The sequence below is a fragment of the Schistocerca nitens genome, chromosome 5 (genome assembly GCF_023898315.1).
Source record: "Schistocerca nitens isolate TAMUIC-IGC-003100 chromosome 5, iqSchNite1.1, whole genome shotgun sequence".
Classification (NCBI taxonomy): Eukaryota; Metazoa; Arthropoda; class Insecta; order Orthoptera; family Acrididae; genus Schistocerca; species Schistocerca nitens.
In genome coordinates, this window is record NC_064618.1 from 537,815,145 (window position 1) to 537,836,575 (window position 21,431).

Sequence of the window (21,431 nt, forward strand, 5' to 3'; positions counted from 1 at the left end):
CAAGTCTTTCCATTCAACCACATACCTGTGTTGGATCCTATGGAGAAGTCTTTTAATGATTACAGCCACTAGTGAATCATATTTCTGGCACTCACATTTCTTGAAGCGAGTCACCTTTTTCGCACCTATGTGCTACAGTAAAATTCCAACGTGGTTTTAGGTAGTCCCTATTCATCTTACCACTGCCCCTCAGACTCTGTGCTACCATCCCACCAGCAGCCTCGCGCTTGTGATCGTTCCAATTTAAGTCGGAACTGAGTAGAAGTCAGAGAAAGCTATATCTACCACATTCTGCAGCCGGTGTAGAAACAGGCTAAGCCGAGTTAGAGCGGCAGGAACGTGTTTTGACCATTCGATAGAAATGGGAACACGTTGTCTTAGCTCCGCTAACCATACATGATGAGTAAGGTCGTGCCAAACGAAGTCCACTCTTGCAACAGGAGGTACTAGAAAGACAGTACGAACAATTACAGTGGTGTTTCTTCACAGGAAAATTAGGAAGACTCAACTTCATACAGGTACTGCAGTCTGAAGCAGATCCGCATGCCACACGTTCCATTCATGTCCATCATCCCAACATTCTATCATCGTTACTCCGTACCATCCAACGGAGAAAAAATTACCAACTATACAAGCCCTGCTAACGTCTTACGATAGAGAACACAACAAGATTTTTACCGCATGTCTCTCTTCCCATACATCGAAGACAAATACCCACGAGCGCATGTGGCGATCCTGTTAAAAATAGAGGTATTTATTGATCCATTGGAGCCAGTGATCGAAGTCGCTGGCACAGACGAGTGTAAAGTGTGAATGCCCGTACTGTAGGAGGATAACCATAACCCACAGACTATACTGTCAATAGTGTCGGTCAGAAGAGAGACTCCTTGTGTTGTTGTTTGAAGCACTGTTTTTTTTTCTCTTCTGTCACACCCGTTGTACAATGTCATACATTTTGTTTTTACTACCATGAGTTCGAGGTCTGTGCCTGGCTCTAAACTGACATTAACATGTACTGATCAATTGCCTCTCATAGAAAATTAGACTTCGCACGACGTTGTAGCTGCTGCTTCCTGAACACACACACACACACACACACACACACACACACACACATGCAGAAATACGCACACACACTGGATGATTTTAAATAAAAGACAGTCACAATGTAAGGAAAAGTTTTGAGGTGCTGTGGAGCGTTTCCAAACTGCTGTACCAAGGTGATTGAAGACCTCTACGTTAAAACTCATCTGTCAGAGTGACAGGATAGCTGGTGACTGTGTGTTCCTTTTCGATTGATTCTTCATATTGCAGTCATGTAAGTGATCACTGTTTCAGTGCTACCCACCCCAAGAAGGTGTTGCTGCCCTACCAAGACCCTTTCTCCTTCTCAACCGAGCCATGTCAGTCAATCATTGTGTTACAATAAGATGGGATGAAAAGACACGTCGATGCACTGTAACAATAATCATCACAGTTGTTAGTGCGAACAATTTTAGCAATTTTACAGTAATTACGTCACCGACCACTGATGAGACAGCATGCTTTCCAATTTCAGTATCATCACTAAACCGCCCCTTCTCTACTTTGCGAGGACCATTGCGAATGTAGGTAGATGACTGTGCAGACGTCAATTCATTGTTAATTCTCGAACATATACGTCATCAAAGTATGCCAGTCAGCTATCTACATATTTCTAGCACCTCGAGCATAGTGCATAATTGACGGTCTGTCTCTATGGGGATGGGAGTCATAGGGCATTCTCGCAGTCTTAGGATAAAGTTAGAGACTGAGAGATCCCCTCGCACTATCTTTGATCAAGCCACCCTGCAACACCGTTACCGATCTAATCTGCAGCTTACCAGGTTTAGACTGCTACACTTCGCATCTCGTAAATTAACGACGCTTGCCGAGACCGCACCCTGCTCCAGATGCGCCCATGTCGAGGATGTTAGCACCCCTTACCAATGTATAGTAGTACATCTGAAAGCGTTGTGATGTAATAGCAGACGGTTGAGAAGAACAGGGAACAGGTGGGTTTTTACGCATGATGGAGCTCCAGAGCTCGAAGCATTTTACGTAAATCAGCTACGCTATCAATTCTAAAGTATTGTTCTAGTGTCTGGGATCAGTACCAGGAGGGCATTTGTAAGACACACGCACCCCTAAGGCTACACAATTCTGCACCTAAAACAGCCTATAGTTAGATCGCTTCAGTTTCCGAACTATTAGTCGTGTGTAATACAGTGCTGTTAATATTACAATTTAACAAATATATTTCCAGTGCATGACAACATCCTTCTTGCAGGTTTCTCTATGATAAACTATATTAACAAACTGTAAAATGAAAAAAACTACTTCCTTAAAACATGTGATACATGCTCAATATAGCTTCCCAGAGATGTATAGCGTCCACTGTTCGCATCTGATCACGGTTCAGAAATTATACTATGCCTGCCTCAGTCCTATATAAAATGATCTTTAGTAACGGAGAATACCTCTTACAAGGAAACAGATGAACGCTTCGCAGCGGCGTCTGAAGTTTGAAATTACGTATAATGCCGCCACTAACTCTGTAAGCAGGACATCTGACAAGCAGATGTCTACTCGGGGATTGCAGTGCCTTACAAATATCTGTCGCTATCTTCGAATCATCTTAGTTATGAAACTGAATTCCCGATTTTATGCCCAAGAACCGACAGGGGAATAGAGTACACCGCATACATCTTCGTTCGTTTAGAGGAATGTGTAGAAACAGGATGGTCACATTTCGAGATGGAAGTCCTCTAATGACCGACAGATTTGCTGTTAACGATCGCCGGTATACAGTGTTCTAAGTCACACACAGAACACGTGGTTGTATACTGGTCGATCGCAGGCCATGTCACACGACTGATGCATCCTGACAGAAAAGCAGAAAATAATGGTCAAATGACCCGCAGCAACATTTGCCTCCCTCTCTAGAATGCATCATCAGTCTGCTATTAAATTGTACCTCATTACAGCTCCATCTCAACCGATCACTCCGGCCGCTCTTGTCATCCTTTAACACAGGTGGATGTAAGTTTAGACGCAGATGGTTCTGGGTTTCCCTGGAAAGCTTCACATACAGTAGTCTACTCACGTGTATCACTGTTACCCCAATAGATATACAGTAGAATGCTGCCTCGACGGAAAAAAGTGATTGTTTCCCTGGTTCCCGGCGCTTCCATGTCAACGTTTTCTCAGATTCCTCTTGCTGTCGCATACTTGTTGCCATGTGTAAGAATCGTTCTACGCCAACCAGAACACACGTAAGTACTTCCTCAATTTCCCCGCATTTCGGTGTATTTCCACTCAATTGATACGTGTTTTCCTTCATTTTTCGCAATTATATCGATTTTATGTAACTTCTACCTATGAGATCATGTCATCACTTCTCGTTTCGTATTCTAAAATAGCTTGTAAGTGTAGTACAGCTGCCAACCCCTAGCGCAAATGCACTATTTTTCTGATATACTACACCAATCAAACAACACTCCATTTTTGCGTATTTTTTTATATCATTTAATTTTACTGGGAGCGCCACTTTGTTGGCTCGGAGGACCTGTTGTAGTTCAACAGTTGATTATTTACATACTATTCTTTCCCATTTCCTCAATCTCACTCCCTGTATCCTACTCTCCCACTTCTCTTACACTGTAGTTGTGAACAGTCCCACTGTATGTGACACAAACTTGCACACCTGTAGTATTCCACGTCAGCAGAAAAGACATTCCTTCTATTGTGGACTCGCGTTACCGTTTCTATTTCCTCCGGTGCTACAGCTATGCTTATGGCATCAGCCAAATCCTTTGGACATTCTGCGTGTACCATTTTTGGCACATCGGTTTGCAGTCCGTTTAGAAATGCATCTAATGCCATTTGTTCCGCTTCCTGCTGAGCGATCCAGTTTGTTTCGTCACAGGCCATTAACTGATAAGAACTGACATTAATTCTACAAAACTATTGACAGATTCATTTTACTTCTCTGACACTCCATTTACCTGTTTGTGACAGTATCTGCAACTATTTTGCCTCCTGTATCGCTGTATCAAACATCTCCTTGATTCATCTAAAGACTGAGAATTCCTGGTATCTAACACAAATTTTTGCGTCTCCTGTCAAGCGTATCTTGCTCATCTCTTACAACCGTTCTTCTGACCAAATTCGCAGCTTTGCAGCTGTGACAAGGTTATCTATAAACACTGTACTTGCCCCCCAATCTTGCCTGAAAATTGATTAACTAGGCTGATGGCAGGTGATTCTAGAGTGGGAACAGCCAAACCTGACGAGAGGCTGTTCTTTCTCACAGCAGATAACTCCCTATGCAATTCTCTATTATCTGCAGTGAACTGAGCTACCTGGTCTGCTAAAGAATTAATGCTTACTGAATAGTAACTCCCTTAATTTTTGACAAAGTCATTTTGGAGACTTTATCCAATATACAAGGGAGCAACAGGAGAAACAAAATGGATTTAACGGAAGTAATATTTCTAAGTCCTTCCACCTAATCATGAGCCATGTGCAATCACCACACTGGCTATCATAATGTCCGTATCTATAACATGGGAAGCATGTTACTGGGGTTCATTCTGTGCAGTGTGCACTGTGACCTAACAAATTACGTCTAACAAATTACACAGTTACATTGTGTGTACAAATCCCTTAAATTGATTTGATCTATGACCCCGTCGGTGTAACGAATTTCATATATATACTAGCCGTTACCCCCTCCTCCGTTCCTCCCCAGGTGTCTTGGGTGCGGCCGGCGCGGCGGCTACTGGAGGTGGTGGGGGAAGCGGCGCCTGGGTCTCAACTGGGGTCTGCAGTCTCCCTGCTTCCGCCGTCATGGGCGGTCCTCGATCTCTGGGACCGCATCTTCCTCTCCAGGCTGTGCAGGGTTCCAAGCCTGACTAAGTTGAAGGCTGCTGCCTTTATTAATTAGATCATCCTGTAGTCGGATTTCTATGGCCACTTTAGTAACGCAGTCCCAGAAGTAGGAGGATTAACAGAGTATTTTTGTTTTTTTCATAGTCCATAGTATGGCCAGTCTTTATACAATGGTCAGCCATGGCTGATTTAGTGGCCTGGCGTAATTTGGTATGGCTCTTTTGTTCGCGGCACCTCTCTTCTACAGTGAGGACTGGCTCCTCAATGTATGTTTTTCCGCACTGACAGGGAATTTGATAAACGACTGGTTTTCGAAGGCCTAGGTCATCTTTCACTGAACCCAGTAGAGTCAAGGTTTTTCCAGGGGGTCGGAATACACATTTCACATTGTGTTTCCCCAGGCTTCTACCGATTTTTCTTGAGGTGTTGCCGACAAACGGAATACACGCCAATGACTTGTGTTCTTCTGTTTCTTCTTCTTGTTCTCTTGGCGCAGTGTGTCTGAGTGCGTGTCTTATTTGCTTCTGGTTGTACCCATTTTTCCGAAATGTTATCTCGAGGTGCTGCAGTTTTGCTGGAAGGCTCTCCTGATCGCAGATCGATCGTGCCCTGTGAACAAGTGTGCGCTAAACGCCTTCACGCTGGGAGTTGTGGTGGCAACTGAAGGCATTTAGGTACAAATCGATGTGTGTAGGTTTACTGTGAACACTGTGTCCCAGCTTGCCATCACGTTTCCGCTTCACCAGGACGTCAGTAAACGGTAGGGCACCATCCTGCTCCACATCCATCGTGAACTGTATGTTGGGGTGCAGCGAGTTGAGGTGTTCGAGAAATTCACTTATGCTGTCCCGTCCATGTGGCCAAACAACTTCATCCACGTAGCGGAAGAAACAAGTAGGTTTTTGTTTGGCTTGTTGAAGTGCCTTCTCATCGAAATTCTCCATAAAAAAGTTGTTGGCTATAACTTTTTTATGGAGACGACAGCAGCAAGGAGGCTCCAGACCCCAGTTCAGACACAGGCGCCGCTTCGCCCACCACCTCCAGTAGCCGCCACGCCGGCCGCACCGAAGAAACCACGAGAGGATCGGTGGAGGGTGTAACGGCTAGTGTATATAGGGCGCCGAGAGGAACAGCACAGCATTCGTCAGGAACCACCTGAAGATGGCAGTGTGTACGTCTGCCGAAATATTGTGGAGAAATTACGACGCTACCCGATCGGATACCCGAGAACTGTTCTAATTGGAAATACGCCGGGAAAACTTCAGATCGAATACCAAAGAATATTTTCACACTGCTTAAGAGTAACCTAGCCAATCGGGAGTTTTTGGTACTGTGATGGACAAGAGTGCAGAAAAAGAAAAATGTAAAGCTGAAACATTCCCTTAGAAAAATTAAGAATGACAGTGTTGGTAAACCTCTTACGTTATTTGATTTTCAAACAGCTGAGCAAAACTGAACGTACTCAGACATTTCTCTCTTTACTTTTTCTGATCATCAGTAAACTGACACACTCACACACATATACAGGGTGAGTCACCTAACGTTACCGCTGGATATATTTCGTAAACCACATCAAATACTGACGAACCGATTCCACAGACCGAACGTGAGGAGAGGGGCTAGTGTAATTGTTTAATACAAACCATACAAAAATGCACGGAAGTATGTTTTTTAACACAAACCTACGTTTTTTAAATGGAACCACGTTAGTTTTGTTAGCACATCTGAACATATAAACAAATACGTAATCAGTGACGTTTGTTGCATTGTAAAATGTTAATTACATCCGGAGATATTGTAACCTAAAGTTGACGCTTGGGTACCACTCCTCCGCTGTTCGATCGTGTGTATCGGAGAGCACCGAATTACGTAGGGATCCAAAGGGAACGGTTATGGGCCTTAGGTACAGAAGAGACTGGAACAGCACATTACGTCCACATGCTAACACCTTTTTATTGGTCTTTTTCACTGACGCACATGTACATTACCATGAGGGGTGAGGTACACGTACACACGTGGTTTCCGTTTTCAATTACGGAGTGGAATAGAGTGTGTCCCGACATGTCAGGCCAATATATGTTCAATGTGGTGGCCATCATTTGCTGCACACAATTGCAATCTCTGGCGTAATGATTATCGTACACGCCGCAGTACATCTGGTGTAATGTCGCCGTAGGCTGCCACAATACGTTGTTTCATATCCTCTGGGGTTGTAGGCACATCACGGTACACATTCTCCTTTAACGTGCCCCACAGAAAGAATTCCAGACGTGTAAGATCAGGAGAACGGGCTGGCCAATTTATACGTCCTCCACGTCCTATGAAACGCCCGTCGAACATCCTGTAAGGGTCAGCCTAGTGTTAATTGCGGAATGTGCAGATGCACCACATACGTCGACGCGTTTCCAGTGGGACATTTTCTAGCAACGTTGCCAGATCATTCTGTATAAACGCGATGTATGTTGCAGTGCTCTCCGATACACACGATCGAACAGCGGAGGAGTGGTACTCAAGCGTCAACTTTAGGTTACAAAATCTCCGGATGTAATTAACATTTTACAATGCAACAAACGTCACTGATTACGTATTTCTTTATACGTTCAGATGTGCTAACAGAACTAACGTGGTTTCATTAAAAAGACGTAGGTTTGTGTTAAAAAACAAACTTCCGTGCATTTTTGTATGGTTTGTGTTAAACAATTACACTAGCCCCTCTCCTCTAGTTCGGTCTGTGGAATCGGTTCGTCAGTATTTGATGTGGTTTACGAAATATATCCAGCGGTAACGTTAGGTGACTCACACTGTATATATATATATGCAATCTGACTTTCAATAATCGCTACAAAAGAATGAAAGAATGGCCCTGAGTAACAACAAGCTATACCTTTCATGAATCACTTACCTCACAAAAATCTTCGTTACTCAAACTACTGCAATACAGCGTGCACCAATACTTCTAGCTAAATAAAAGATTCTAACTGCTGAAGGCACTAACTACTGATAACCATAGTTAGCAAATGAAAGATTTTGATGGAGAACAAACAATGTACACTCCTGGAAATTGAAATAAGAACACCGTGAATTCATTGTCCCAGGAAGGGGAAACTTTATTGACACATTCCTGGGGTCAGATACATCACATGATCACACTGACAGAACCACAGGCACATAGACACAGGCAACAGAGCATGCACAATGTCGGCACTAGTACAGTGTATATACACCTTTCGCAGCAATGCAGGCTGCTATTCTCCCATGGAGACGATCGTAGAGATGCTGGATGTAGTCCTGTGGAACGGCTTGCCATGCCATTTCCACCTGGCGCCTCAGTTGGACCAGCGTTCGTGCTGGACGTGCAGACCGCGTGAGACGACGCTTCATCCAGTCCCAAACATGCTCAATGGGGGACAGATCCGGAGATCTTGCTGGCCAGGGTAGTTGACTTACACCTTCTAGAGCACGTTGGATGGCACGGGATACATGCGGACGTGCATTGTCCTGTTGGAACAGCAAGTTCCCTTGCCGGTCTAGGAATGGTAGAACGATGGGTTCGATGACGGTTTGGATGTACCGTGCACTATTCAGTGTCCCCTCGACGATCACCAGTGGTGTACGGCCAGTGTAGGAGATCGCTCCCCACACCATGATGCCGGGTGTTGGCCCTGTGTGCCTCGGTCGTATGCAGTCCTGATTGTGGCGCTCACCTGCACGGCGCCAAACACGCATACGACCATCATTGGCACCAAGGCAGAAGCGACTCTCATCGCTGAAGACGACACGTCTCCATTCGTCCCTCCATTCACGCCTGTCGCGACACCACTGGAGGCGGGCTGCACGATGTTGGGGCGTGAGCGGAAGACGGCCTAACGGTGTGCGGGACCGTAGCCCAGCTTGATGGAGACGGTTGCGAATGGTCCTCGCCGATACCCCAGGAGCAACAGTGTCCCTAATTTGCTGGGAAGTGGCGGTGCGGTCCCCTACGGCACTGCGTAGGATCCTACGGTATTGGCGTGCATCCGTGCGTCGCTGCGGTCCGGTCCCAGGTCGACGGGCACGTGCACCTTCCGCCGACCACTGGCGACAACATCGATGTACTGTGGAGACCTCACGCCCCACGTGTTGAGCAATTCGGCGGTATGTCCACCCGGCTTCCCGTATGCCCACTATACGCCCTCGCTCAAAGTCCGTCAACTGCACATACGGTTCACGCCCACGCTGTCGCGGCATGCTACCAGTGTTAAAGACTGCGATGGAGCTCCGTATGCCACGGCAAACTGGCTGACACTGACGGCGGCGGTGCACAAATGCTGCGCAGCTAGCGCCATTCGACGGCCAACACCGCGGTTCCTGGTGTGTCCGCTGTGCCGTGCGTGTGATCATTGCTTGTACAGCCCTCTCGCAGTGTCCGGAGCAAGTATGGTGGGTCTGACACACCGGTGTCAATGTGTTCTTTTTTCCATTTCCAGGAGTGTATTTATCTTAATAGTGTTCAAAAGTTATATATATCAGTTCATGACATCCAGTCTTAGAAATTTCCTTCTTCTGACGGACACACGTCCAGATGGTCCGCCCTCAAAACTCTGCCATCTCTCTCCCCACATCCACCACCCCTGGCGGCTCACCTCCAACTGCGCAACGCTACGCGCTGTTCACATCCAACTGCCCAACGCTACAATAGTAAATATTCCAAGAATGCAAATCAGCCACAGCACACAACACAATCAGTGATTTTCATACAGAGCGCTACGTGGCGTTACCAACATAAAATCTAAACAGCCTACTTACTTCTGTGGTTGTTTTAGTATATTTTTCGGACAGCCACATTCATCTGTTGTGCACTTAATTTGAACAGGCAAAGGTTTCTTTGTAGGTAAGATAGCTTGTCTCATACAAGGAATCATGAAAATTTTCAAATATTGCCAGAGCTTTCCACTCACAGTGACATCACATCGAGTTTTTGCTTTGTATTGTACTACGCAGTGCTTCTACACGTCGCTGGATTTCTGTGCTATGAATTTACTTTCATCAGAAAGTACGTAGCTTTCGAATGCAGCACAATATAACAACCATACGGCGATCTGTAACGACCACTGGCAGCCAGTCAACACCGTCCGTTCAGTGTGATTATTTCGCTGTCAGGCGAAGCGGTGCCGTCGCACATGTTATCCCGGCTATGTTTCCGATAAGATAACGTGTATCTGCGATGAGATACCAAGTATTGAGCACGGGGCTAGCACGCACTGTGATAAAAATGGGTCGATGCGCATTGCGGCAGGCTGAGCCGTCATATGGAGCTGGGCGTACCACCGTCGAAAAAATTCGCCGTCACAAACCCACGATTTACTGATACTCACATATGGAATTAGGAATACGAGAGCTTGTCAGTGTATATGACGAGTACATGCTAAAATAACTTTGTGTAGTTACTTGGGTCAAATGTTCAACCTCTGTCACGAACGATTGTTTCCTCCGTTATTAGCAGTCACTCACCAAGCTGTTTGAGTATCTATATGACAGCGATCAGAGACTGCGAATTTCTTTTGATGTACTCTGCGGCAATGAACTTCCAATATTTCGAAATCCGTCTGCGCCTATTGAGACATTAGCCAGTTACTATGGAGTATGTACAACGTGATTCTTTTTGTGAAATGAGGAAGAAAACAAAGAAAGGAAAACCCAGAACGGGTAACAGAGACATCAAATGAAACCCTAAAGAGTATACTTGTTCATAACTGAATGAGCAGTGCGGCTCCAAGGCTCGAAAGCTTACACTGTTTGATTTGTTGATGTGGGGGAGGGAACCAGACAAGAGAGGTCACCGGTCCCATAGGATTAGGGAAGGACGGGGAAAGAAGTCGGCCGTGTCCTTTTAAAGGAGCCATCCCGGCTTTTGACTGAAGTGATTTAGGGAAATCACGAAAAACCTAAATCAGATTGGCTGGACGATGGTTTGAACCGTCGTCCTCCCGAATGCGAGTCCAGTGTACTAACCACTGCGTCCCCTTGCTCGGTGAAAAAATGGTTCAAATGGCTCTGAGCACTATGGGATTTAACATCTATGGGCATCAGTCCCCTAGAACTTAGAACTACTTAAACCTAACTAACCTAAGGACATTACACAATACCCAGTCATCACGAGGCAGAGAAAATCCCCGACCCCACCGGGTGCTCGGTGAAAACTGACAATAGATAGGTGGTCTGTGAGGTGACCACTGGCCTTCCCATATAGCTAGCATACAACGAAGTTACGATGAAAGGAGGATTACCTTTTATGGTCATTAAAGCAGAAGCACAAGCTTCTATTGGGAAAGCATGGGGAAAAATATCGGTTATGCTCTTTCAAAGGAATCGTAATCGCTTTCGCCTTACGCGATTTAGGTAAACCACGGTAAATCTAATGTGGATAGCTGGACGGGGGTTTGAATCGCTGCCCTACCGAATACCAGTCTAGAGCCTCAGCAGTACCCCAACTTGATCGCTGCAGAGGTCGTCACGGCACACCGTGGGCCAACTCCCTTCGAAACCTGGACAGAACAGAAACAGAGAATGGTTCTCGTTCCAACTTTATTAGCGCGAAATCTTGTGTAGACTACTAGTGTATACTTTTCTAACGCTTTGGTGGCACTCTAGCCACAAGCCGATACAATACCAACTAATATTATCCGAAACCGTTGGCTACAAAATTTCCTGTGCGAGGATCCGCTTTTGTAAATGGCTGTTATACTACCTCAGTAGTGTAGTTGTGAATTCAAATTTATTTGCTTGCGCATATCTGCGCAAATTTAATGGACGTTCTTTCTTTGCCAAGGCTTTTTTTTTTTTTTTTTTTTTTTGCTTTGTGGTTTTTCAGTATTGTATCGTTGAGTTTCTGTAAGTGTGGTTGGTTTGAATCGATCACACAAAATTGTATACTTCTTTCTTTGTAAAAACTTTGATGTCTCGATAAAATACTGTGCAATTTATTGTCTTTATTAGTAAAATTTTTTGCCTCGTTTGGAGGGAACAAAACTTAATATATATAATTGCAATTTCCGTGTGAAATTTTTTTTTTGTAGTAATACCAATATGTGTAACTGATCTATTTCATTTAATATGTTTGGTTCTGTTATGTAATTGCTGATTCTCACCGAGGGTTCTTTGTTATTTTGTATGTAGAAGGTGCTGTGGTTCGGCGTCAAAACTTTCTTAATATACTGTAACATAGCTGCAGTAAGAGAGAGATAGTCGAACGGCAATATAAACGGCTGCTTGTCCGGGCTAAATCAAAAATTTTTCCAACTCTTCTACCCATGTTCCTAGCTCAGATAAGAACCGAACGTCAAACCACCCTCCTCCTTGTAAAACCACAAATCAGACCATACATAACTGTTTACTGTTTTTTTTTTTTTGCTTTATGTTTTTTCAGTATTATTCAGTATTATATCGGAGATGAGCTAGCAAACTGTCAACTGCTCGTGTAAAAGTTGTGTATCGTGCTGGTGCCGAGAGAGGCTTTTCCTGCCATTTTCCAATGTGCCAATGCCTCGGATGGATGGATAAAGAGCTGGAACTACTCTGTAATTGGCCAAGAAATGACAGAGTCCAGCATTTCCGCCTGCAAATCCACCCACCAACATGCACTCACCACCAAGTTGCGCAATCACTGAAAAGGAACCAAGGAATTGTAGAAATGTACAGTGAAGTATCAGCTCATGTGGATGATTTATTTGTTTTCAATTATAAGGTAAACCAAGAGACTATTTATGAAAACTTACCTCGATTTATCCTCTGTCACGTTTCCACTTAGGATCCTTCCCATGCTAAAGTGATTACCTAGTATCCTTATTGAAAGAACATTAAAGCCCAATGTTTTACTATTTAATGCCTCTTGAACATAGTAAAAAGAAAGTTAAAGTTAATGTGGCAAAAGAGTGAGCTGAAGAAAATAATGTTTGCTGAAAATAATTTTGCAACTAAAACTGCTTATTAAAAGTTTGTGGGCTTGCTAAAAACTAAAGTGAAAAATAGAATTTAAAGTAATAAAGTAGTAAAAACAGGTATTATAACAGTTCGCTGTCAACTTCAAAATTAAATGCTCTTAAAACTGAGGCTAATGAAGTTTGGCTTAGTAAATGATCCTATTGCTGCATGTTGTAAATCGCAAAAGGTGAGTCAGTATCTTATAAATATGTCAATTTTGTGTCTCACTGCAGTAAAAGTTGAAAACCGCAATGGTGGGAAGTTATATACTCATGCTTGCTAAGTACTTGTTCCTCTTGAGTATTGGAAGTCAACATTAATAGTGTAACAGGATCCACAGTTTGTCCTTTATGCACATGATAGATAACAATTATCGGGAAAGTCCTCTACCTATGAAAACAGTAACTTCTTTTATTCAGAGGACAGTGAGAAATAGTTTGCTAGTGTTTTTTTTATTCCCATGTCAGTTAGAAAAGTAATTGGTTAAAGAAAGACTAAACCTATTCCCAATTTATAATTTTGCAATGAACTTTATTCACATCTCTTGTTAGATAGAACAGCGTTTGAAAAGTGATACTAAATCCATCTCCTATTTATGATTCTAAAGTGCACTTTAATAATCATATTATTGAAACCTTTGAGTTTGACCAAGCCTTGAAGGCAAAAGTGTATGTCATCTGTTGTACTCATTCAAATAGCTTTGTTCTTCTATAACTGTTAGCACTTTCTTTAACGTCAACCTCTGCTAGTGACAGAGTTCATTGCACTCTCGTGTGACAAAGTATAGGCTGTGTCTGTCCATTAAAGTTACTCATATCTATTTTCTTGAACAAGAATGTTAATCATTCTCATGCCTAATTAGGATGGCGACCGTTTTCTTTACTCTTTGAACAGTGTGGATAGGTAAAGTATTGTTTGTTACAGTTTAAATATTTACGTAGTTCTGACTTTCACTTCCGATAAGCCACCTCCATTAGGTACATCACGGTCAACACAACAAAATTCCTTTCTGAGGGTAACACTACTCTGCTTCTTTATACTGCAATTGCTTTAATAAAAATAAGCTCACTATACGAACTTCCTCCAGCTTTGGTGTAACAGTAACGGACGGTAGTGTTATATCCTCCCCCCGCGCCCCACCAAACCGCAATTCTACGCGCGGCCTTTTCACTTATGTTTGTTACAGGGCTTCCAGGATCGGAAGCGAATTGTTCCACCGTGCGGCGGCCGATAAGAAGTCGCAGTCTTCAGCTGCGATCAATGGGTTAATTATATCCGATCTGGTGTCCAAAGCCTATGAAAAATAGACTTAAAACTTTCACAGGGAGGTTTCATTATTGTTCTGCCAAAGAGGGAAAAGTGCAATATCTGTTGCACGATTGATCTCATACTTCACATTTTCAAACTAATCAGTAAAAAAGTACGCCGTATATTAATGTCTAATACTGCTACGCTTCAGACTATTTTTCACATCATTATTTCAAGAAATTGTAAGAAAATTAGGGTTTGACGTTCCATAAAGGACGATTCAATTACAGGCAGATATCGATGTCTAAATGGCGGTGGACCGAGAAGCATATAACTTTTAATAATATACCTGATAATTCTACCCAACAAATGACGAAATATATTCCACTGTTCTTAAATGACTATTGAATAACTGAGAAATAAAATAAAAACGGAGACGATGCTACACCCGTCGTGTCACACGTGGAACACTACTTGTACTTTCATGGGATAGCTTGTAAAAATAAACATAATGTGAAAATCGTAACTTGTTAGTTGTGTTTTACGTATAAAGAAATTAATCGACAGAACTTGGTGATATAAATACGAAAAATTTATTACAGTTATAAATACATTAAACAGTGATGCACTGTACAGACAATCCTCCATCTTATTTTATACTGGAGAGCAAACAGTAAAATAGGTATCAAACACTACATAAGTCTAATAAAGCAGTCTGGTTTCTTTGAGAAACACTTATTTTAGGTGTGCAAATATATAAACTAAAACAAACCATTTTTGATAGTGCACTGGTACTGTCCATAGCTATTGACAAAGGAAACATTTTATTCGCAGCGGACGGCTCTTTCTGCGATACACCAAGTAATTACAGTTTTCATACCTTTTACGAAGAGATTAGACAAGGATCTCTAATAAAATCCTGTATTTAGATGCGGTGCCGACAATTACGTGTTTCAAGTTCTATTCAGAGTGGCGTTCAGTACTAGATGCAGAGCGTATTTAAACGAAGCTACTTTGTACACTGAACTGAAGTTGTTCACAGAAAATGAACACTGTCTGCAGAATTGACGACTTCGAGGGTTCTGGTTGCACTCTATCCCTGCGTGGTAGCCGGAATATTGCCTCGTCGTAGTAAGAAAAATGAGGAAATGCTGACCCGCCATTACCTCTCCACAACCATGGTTCTTTAAACATACATCATTATGCTACTACGGAAACGATGATAACTGCAAGGCACTGAAAAAATGTGAGAGTCAGTCGGTGCGCAGAGAGTACGATTTAGCGCCACACAGACTGCGCTAATAAGACTATGGAATAAAGCACTTGTGAAGAACATGTGCTTGTGTGTATTTCCATGGGTGAACATCGAAATCAAATTACAGGGAGATGAGTGTGCCCTAAATACAATCCACGCGGCCAATAAAAGGCCGTTCCGTATGTTTTGTATGACTGTGACTTCACATGAAGGAAGAATGATCAAATGGCCATTGGACTGGTACAAGTTTGGAACACTTCCGCGGAGTGTCACTTTTGTGAGTTAAAAGTAGTAACTAACCTGAAAGCAAAAAAACCTGGGTCGTGACGGATTGATGTGTAGCTCAGCCCGAGGTCTAGGTTAGGTTGAACTGTCACTGTTCGGTTGTAAGTTGCAGAAGGCAACGAATGTGAAAGCAAAAAGTATTTGAAGTGTCTTGAGCTCCTCAGAAACGTCGTTTTGTTCCATCTGGACACAGGTGACACTCCGTGCAACTGACACAAACTCTGGAATGTGGCTCAGCCTGATTTTTTCGGCGGTTTTCCACGCTCGTTTCCGTAAAACCTCAGTTTCCGCTTCAGAAGATATGATTCGCACACAGCTAATATACGAAAACACAGTTTCCCCGATTCACATGGGGGTGGCGCACACGACTTCCTTCCGCTAGGTTAAGGAACTACTGTGTGGCCTGGAAGGGCATTCTGCCGCAAAGTTAAATGAAATAATTTAGCCAGATATTGACAACAGAAGAAGCTCTAACAAGTTAGCTAGAGTTAATAAGGTGTTGGTACTATCGGTGGGGAGAGTAACGACCAACTGTGATCTGATTTGGATGCACTCCCATAACTGGGTACTGACAGGAATTTTTGCTTGATGGAAGGACTGAACTGAATGATTCAGCCTCGTGAGGCCATATGTTCAGCTAATTGAATTTGAAAGTAGCGGTTCCAAGACAGCAAAGCTAACAATGAGTGGCCTAATGTTGAGTGGCTGCAGCCCCTTCCATACGGCACACAGTAAGCTCTGTTAGCAGAGGCTGACAGAGAAGCGTGTCAGAGCAACCGAGGTTTGTGAGGGAGGCTTCATCACTGCTCTATTGAAGAGGAACAGATACGATATTAATCTGACATCTCACATTTTCAAACTAGTGAGTAGAATAATTTACCGAAGATCGGATTAATATACGAAAAGGTAGCGTTAGAATATTAGTTCGGACAGAACAAATATGGTGACTTCGCCCTTAGAAGGGAAAATGAAGGAAAACTAGCGAATCTGTCTTACACTCACAGACTTGAAAACAGTATTCGATATCGTCATATGGTATGAGGGCTTAGAAGTGCTGAGAAGAAATGAATAAACTATTCATGGTATTAAAACCAAAACAAGAACAAAATGTGTAGTAAACATAGGCTCTTAAATCTTTTGCTTTGAGCACTTGTTTAACCCGCTGCTGAAAAACGTCTCGTCTGCTGTAAGCTCTTTATATTCCAGACGATCTATAGAATACAGCAAATAAATGAGGACATATTCCAAGGATACATAAAAAAAACACTATGCTGATATGTGCAGATGGAAAAGTATTTCACATACAGATAAAAAAAAACTTGTAAAAGTATTTCACATACAGATCCAAACAAAATCTGACTCCACTTGAACTAATGTATGCGCTCCAGTTATCTAGAATTGTGAATACAATGTACTGCTACAGATTTTTACTGAAAGCTGTATCCATGGCCAAGAACGGAGGAATGTGCAATAATTTGTTTACTGAATTCTGTAGGTGGTTCCTAACAGCAAAGAACTTGTAATACCGGATGATCAAAAAGTATAAATTTGAAAACTTTGACACACATGCTTGGAATGACATGGAGTTTTATTAGAACCACCCCATATTGCTAGACTAATGAAAGATCTCTTGCACGCGTCGTTTGGTGATGATAATGTGCTCAGCCGCCACTTTCGTCATGCTTGGCCTATCAGTTCCCCAGACCGTAGTCCGTGCGATTATTGGCTTTAGGGTTACCTGAAGTCGCAAGTGTATCGTGATCGACCGACATCTCTAGGGATGCTGAAAGACAACATCCGACGCCAGTGTCTCACCATAACTCCGGACATGCTTTACTGTGCTGTTGACAACATTATTCCGCGACTACAGCTATGGTTGAGGAATGATGGTGGACATATTGAGCATTTCCTGTAAAGAACATCATCTCTGCTTTGTCTTACTTTGTTATGCTAATTACTGCTATTCTGGCAACGGCCTTGCCACGGTGGATACACCGGTTCCCGTGAGATCACCGAAGTTAAGCGCTGTCGGGCGTGGCCGGCGCTTGGATGGGTCACCATCCCGCCGCCACGTGCTGTTGCCATTTTTCGGGGTGCACTCAGCCTCGTGATGCCAATTGAGGAGCTACTCGACCGAATAGTAGCGGCTCCGGTCAAAGAAAACCGTCATAACGACCGGGAGAGCGGTGTGCTGACCCCATGCCCCTCCTATCCGCATCCTCACCTGAGGATGATACGGCGGTCGGATGGTCCCGATGGGTCGCTTGCGGCCTGTAGACGGAGTTAGTTTAATTACTGCTATTCTGGTCAGATGAAGCGCCATCTCTCGGACATTTTTTGAACTTTTGTATTTTTTAGGTTCTGTTAAAACCCCATGTCATTCCAAGCATGTGTTTCAATTTGTACCTCTCTATCTACATTATTCCGTGATTTGTTCAGTTTCCAAATTTGTACTGACTTTTTGATCACTCGGTAGAAGAGATGTGTTTTGTAGTAGCGAAGATGAACAAGTGCTAGCAGCTCTTAAGGGATACATTTTAGATGCCATGTTTACCGGACTTTTTTCCTGTTTTGGTCTATACTACCACCTCTCAAAATATCACATATTCTTTTTTCACACCAGAATGTGAAATTACTGCAAGAATTTTGGAAGTTTGTGGTAAGGACTTATGGGACCAAACAGCTGAGGTCATCGGTCCCCAAGCTTACGCACTACTTAATCTAACTTAAACTTATTTACGCTAAAGACAACACACACTCGCATGTCCTTGGGAGGACTCGAACCTCCGACGGGGGGAGCCGGCGGACCCTGACAAGGGCCCTAGACCGCGCGGCTACCACGCGCGGCTATCTGCAGAATGTCGAAGGAGACAATGAGCGAAAGAAAAGGAATTTGCTCATTTGACACATCATGACACGCCGGAGACTAGTAATGGTATTGTCTAGGGAGGCGAGGACTTCTTTTTTTTTCATTTGGTTGGGAAGTCTCATGGAGTTTAGAGCAACAATATCTTATCTTTAGGGTAATACTTTATGAAAGTTGAAAAATGCATAGGTTTGGTACTTGGATGGAGGATACAGAAGAAGTTTCAAATAAGGCAGTCATCTCACAGAGAGTGGCAGAGACAGCAGATTAGACACTAGGCGTGCCACGGAAGCCTTGGGCAAGATCAGCGCCGCACGACATCGTAAATCTCCGCGTAGACCGGCTCGTCCGTCCTTTCGGGGATACGCGGCTGCACTGGGTCTTGCACGTAGACGTTGGGCGGCGCGCGCTCGCTGAGCTCGAAGCACAGCGGCTGCGTCTCGGAGCAGTCTTCTGACGTGGGCGTCGGCGTCGGCGTCGGCGTGACGACCTGCTGGTAGTGCGGCAGCGGCGTGCGGAAGCGCGGCGCCTCGAATTGCAGCACGTCGTAGCCGGAGAGCGGCGTCGGTCTCTGTGGCGTCGGGGGTGGCGGGCGCCGCAGCGTGGGAGGAGCTTGCGGGGGCAGCGCGAGGGTGGTGGGCCGCGGGGGCGGCGAGGGCATCGGCGTTCGCCGCCCCGAGGGCTGTGCAGGCCGCGGCGACGGGCCACCGCCGCCGCCGCCGCCCCCACCGCCGTCCTCGTCGCACCTGGCGACGCACGGGGCGACGCTGGAGCGGTGGCGCTTCACGTAGTGGCAGAGCGAGCGCGAGGCGCGCCGCAGCGCCACCACGCACGGGTACGCCACCAGGCCCCACACCACCAACGCCACCATCGTCGCGTTGTACGCGCTCATGCCCTCCTCGACGTCTTCCTCCGAGGCCTGGGTGTCGACAAAGTAGTGCAATTATTATCAGAATTTAGTGAATTTTGTTAAAAGCTTCTACTGTCTGATGCGGTAGGGTACAACGTTTACAGTTTGGCGCACAGATGGCAATGAAATCAATAAAATAGTGTATCATGTAAATGAGTGTCACCGAGCGGGGTAACACAGTGGCTACCATACTGGACTCGTATCGGGAGGTCGGCAGTTCAAACCAGCGTCCGATCATCCAGATTTAGCTTCTCCGTGATTTCCTAAAATCGCTTAAGTGGGGTAGGACGTCAAACGGGGCGACTTGGAGCAGGAGAGGCATCACAGGACATTTTATTTTCCAGTATCTATACTTTTAGAAATAAATTCATAAAACTTTGTCAACATCACCAGAAAGGAGTCAGGATTCACACTCATTGCAGTGGAAGTTCGAAAACGTAACAAAATAATTTTTTTTTACGTGCGAAATTTCATCATTTTTTCACTTACCAATGGCTGCATTTGTTGCTGTAGGTACACTATTCTCTATAAGTTACAGAGATTCCTCGATTAACTTTGCACAGCACTTACAGGTGTATGAAACTCTAGAATTTATTTAATTTATGAAAAAAACGAATGAGCTGCTATATTTTAAACTTCATGTTTAGAAAAAAACACAAAATTTGTAGTTAATTACCTCAATTTTTACCACAGTTTTTAATAGATTTGAAAAATTCTAGAATTTCATCTACCTTTACGTGTGGTTTGTATGCTGTGCAAAATTCATCGAAGAATCTCTCTTACTTTTGATGTGGCAACAAATACTGCCATTAGTAAGTGAAAAACATGATGAAATTTAACATGTAAAAAAAATTATTTCGTTATGTTTTCGAACTTCCACTGCTATGAGTGTGAATCCTGAATCGTTCCTGGTCATGCTGACAAAGTTTTATGAATTTATTTGTAAAAGGATAGACAGTGGAAATTAAATTGTCCTGTGGTGCCTCTCCTGCTCCAAGTAGGTCCGTTTGACGTCCTACCCCCCTTAAGGCAAGTGAAAGAATGGTTCCTTTGAAAATCCACAGCTGCTTTTCTTCTTCATCTTTCCCTAATCCGAGCTTGTACTATGACTATAATGACCTCGTTGTCTAGCGAATGTTGCACACTAATTTCCTCCACCTCCTCTTTTAAATGAGTGTTCGTGACTCATGGTATCAGAGGATGGTCAAATCATAGTATGAATGATTGAGACCTCTGGGTATATTATAATTAGTTGAAACGACAGTATACAGCTGTCGAGTGTTTGAAAAATGAATTGCAAAGCATCAGTTGCAACAACACAACTTTATTCTTCTACAGATTGCGGTTCATAAAACCATAATTACTGGAGAGAAAGCTGGAATTGGTGATTTAAACATACAGATCGGTACAATAGCATTTCAATGTGAATTTGCCTCTCTCTTGGCTCACACTTCATTAGCTAATTATTACACCTTATGTCAGAAGCTCACGATCACAACTTCGAATATGGTAGTCACATTCATGAAGTTAAGTCTTACAAGTATATCATGACATAGTGCCAAAGACAGCAAAAACAGAACATACAAAAAGTACATGATATTTGCTAATCATTATAGCAATTGAGAAGAAGGTGATTTTTTATCTTATGAAATAAGTTGTAATGATTAGCAAATAACACGCGCGCCAAGACATGGGTAAATTCGTAGTGAAATGCCACTGTACTGGAATTGTGTAAAGCAGCAATGTCCAGCCTTCCCTCCAGTGTTGATGGATTTGTGATGTGAAAACGGTAGAGAAATAAAGTTGTATTGATAAATCTGGTTGTTTGAATGATTTATTTCAAAAAAGCTCTGAACTTATCTTTGGCTATCATCCCGTCATGTACTACCCCGGATGCGAATTACATCCTAACTTATCATACCGTGTGTAATGGGTATAAGTGCAGATATTTTTACAACTAGTGAAAAATGGTTCAAGTGGCTCTGAGCACTATGGCA

At 43.6% G+C, this 21,431-nt stretch overlaps 1 protein-coding gene across 1 annotated transcript in view; it reads right to left on the minus strand.

Moving 5' to 3' along the window:
- Nucleotides 1–18,828: 18,828 nt before the first annotated feature.
- Nucleotides 18,829–21,431, minus strand: part of LOC126260568 (insulin-like growth factor-binding protein complex acid labile subunit) — a 62,855-nt gene continuing 60,252 nt past the window's right edge. The window contains exon 4 of the mRNA XM_049957903.1: nucleotides 18,829–19,443. Within this exon, the coding sequence (XP_049813860.1) occupies nucleotides 18,829–19,443 (615 nt within the window). The remainder of the gene's footprint in view (nucleotides 19,444–21,431) is intronic.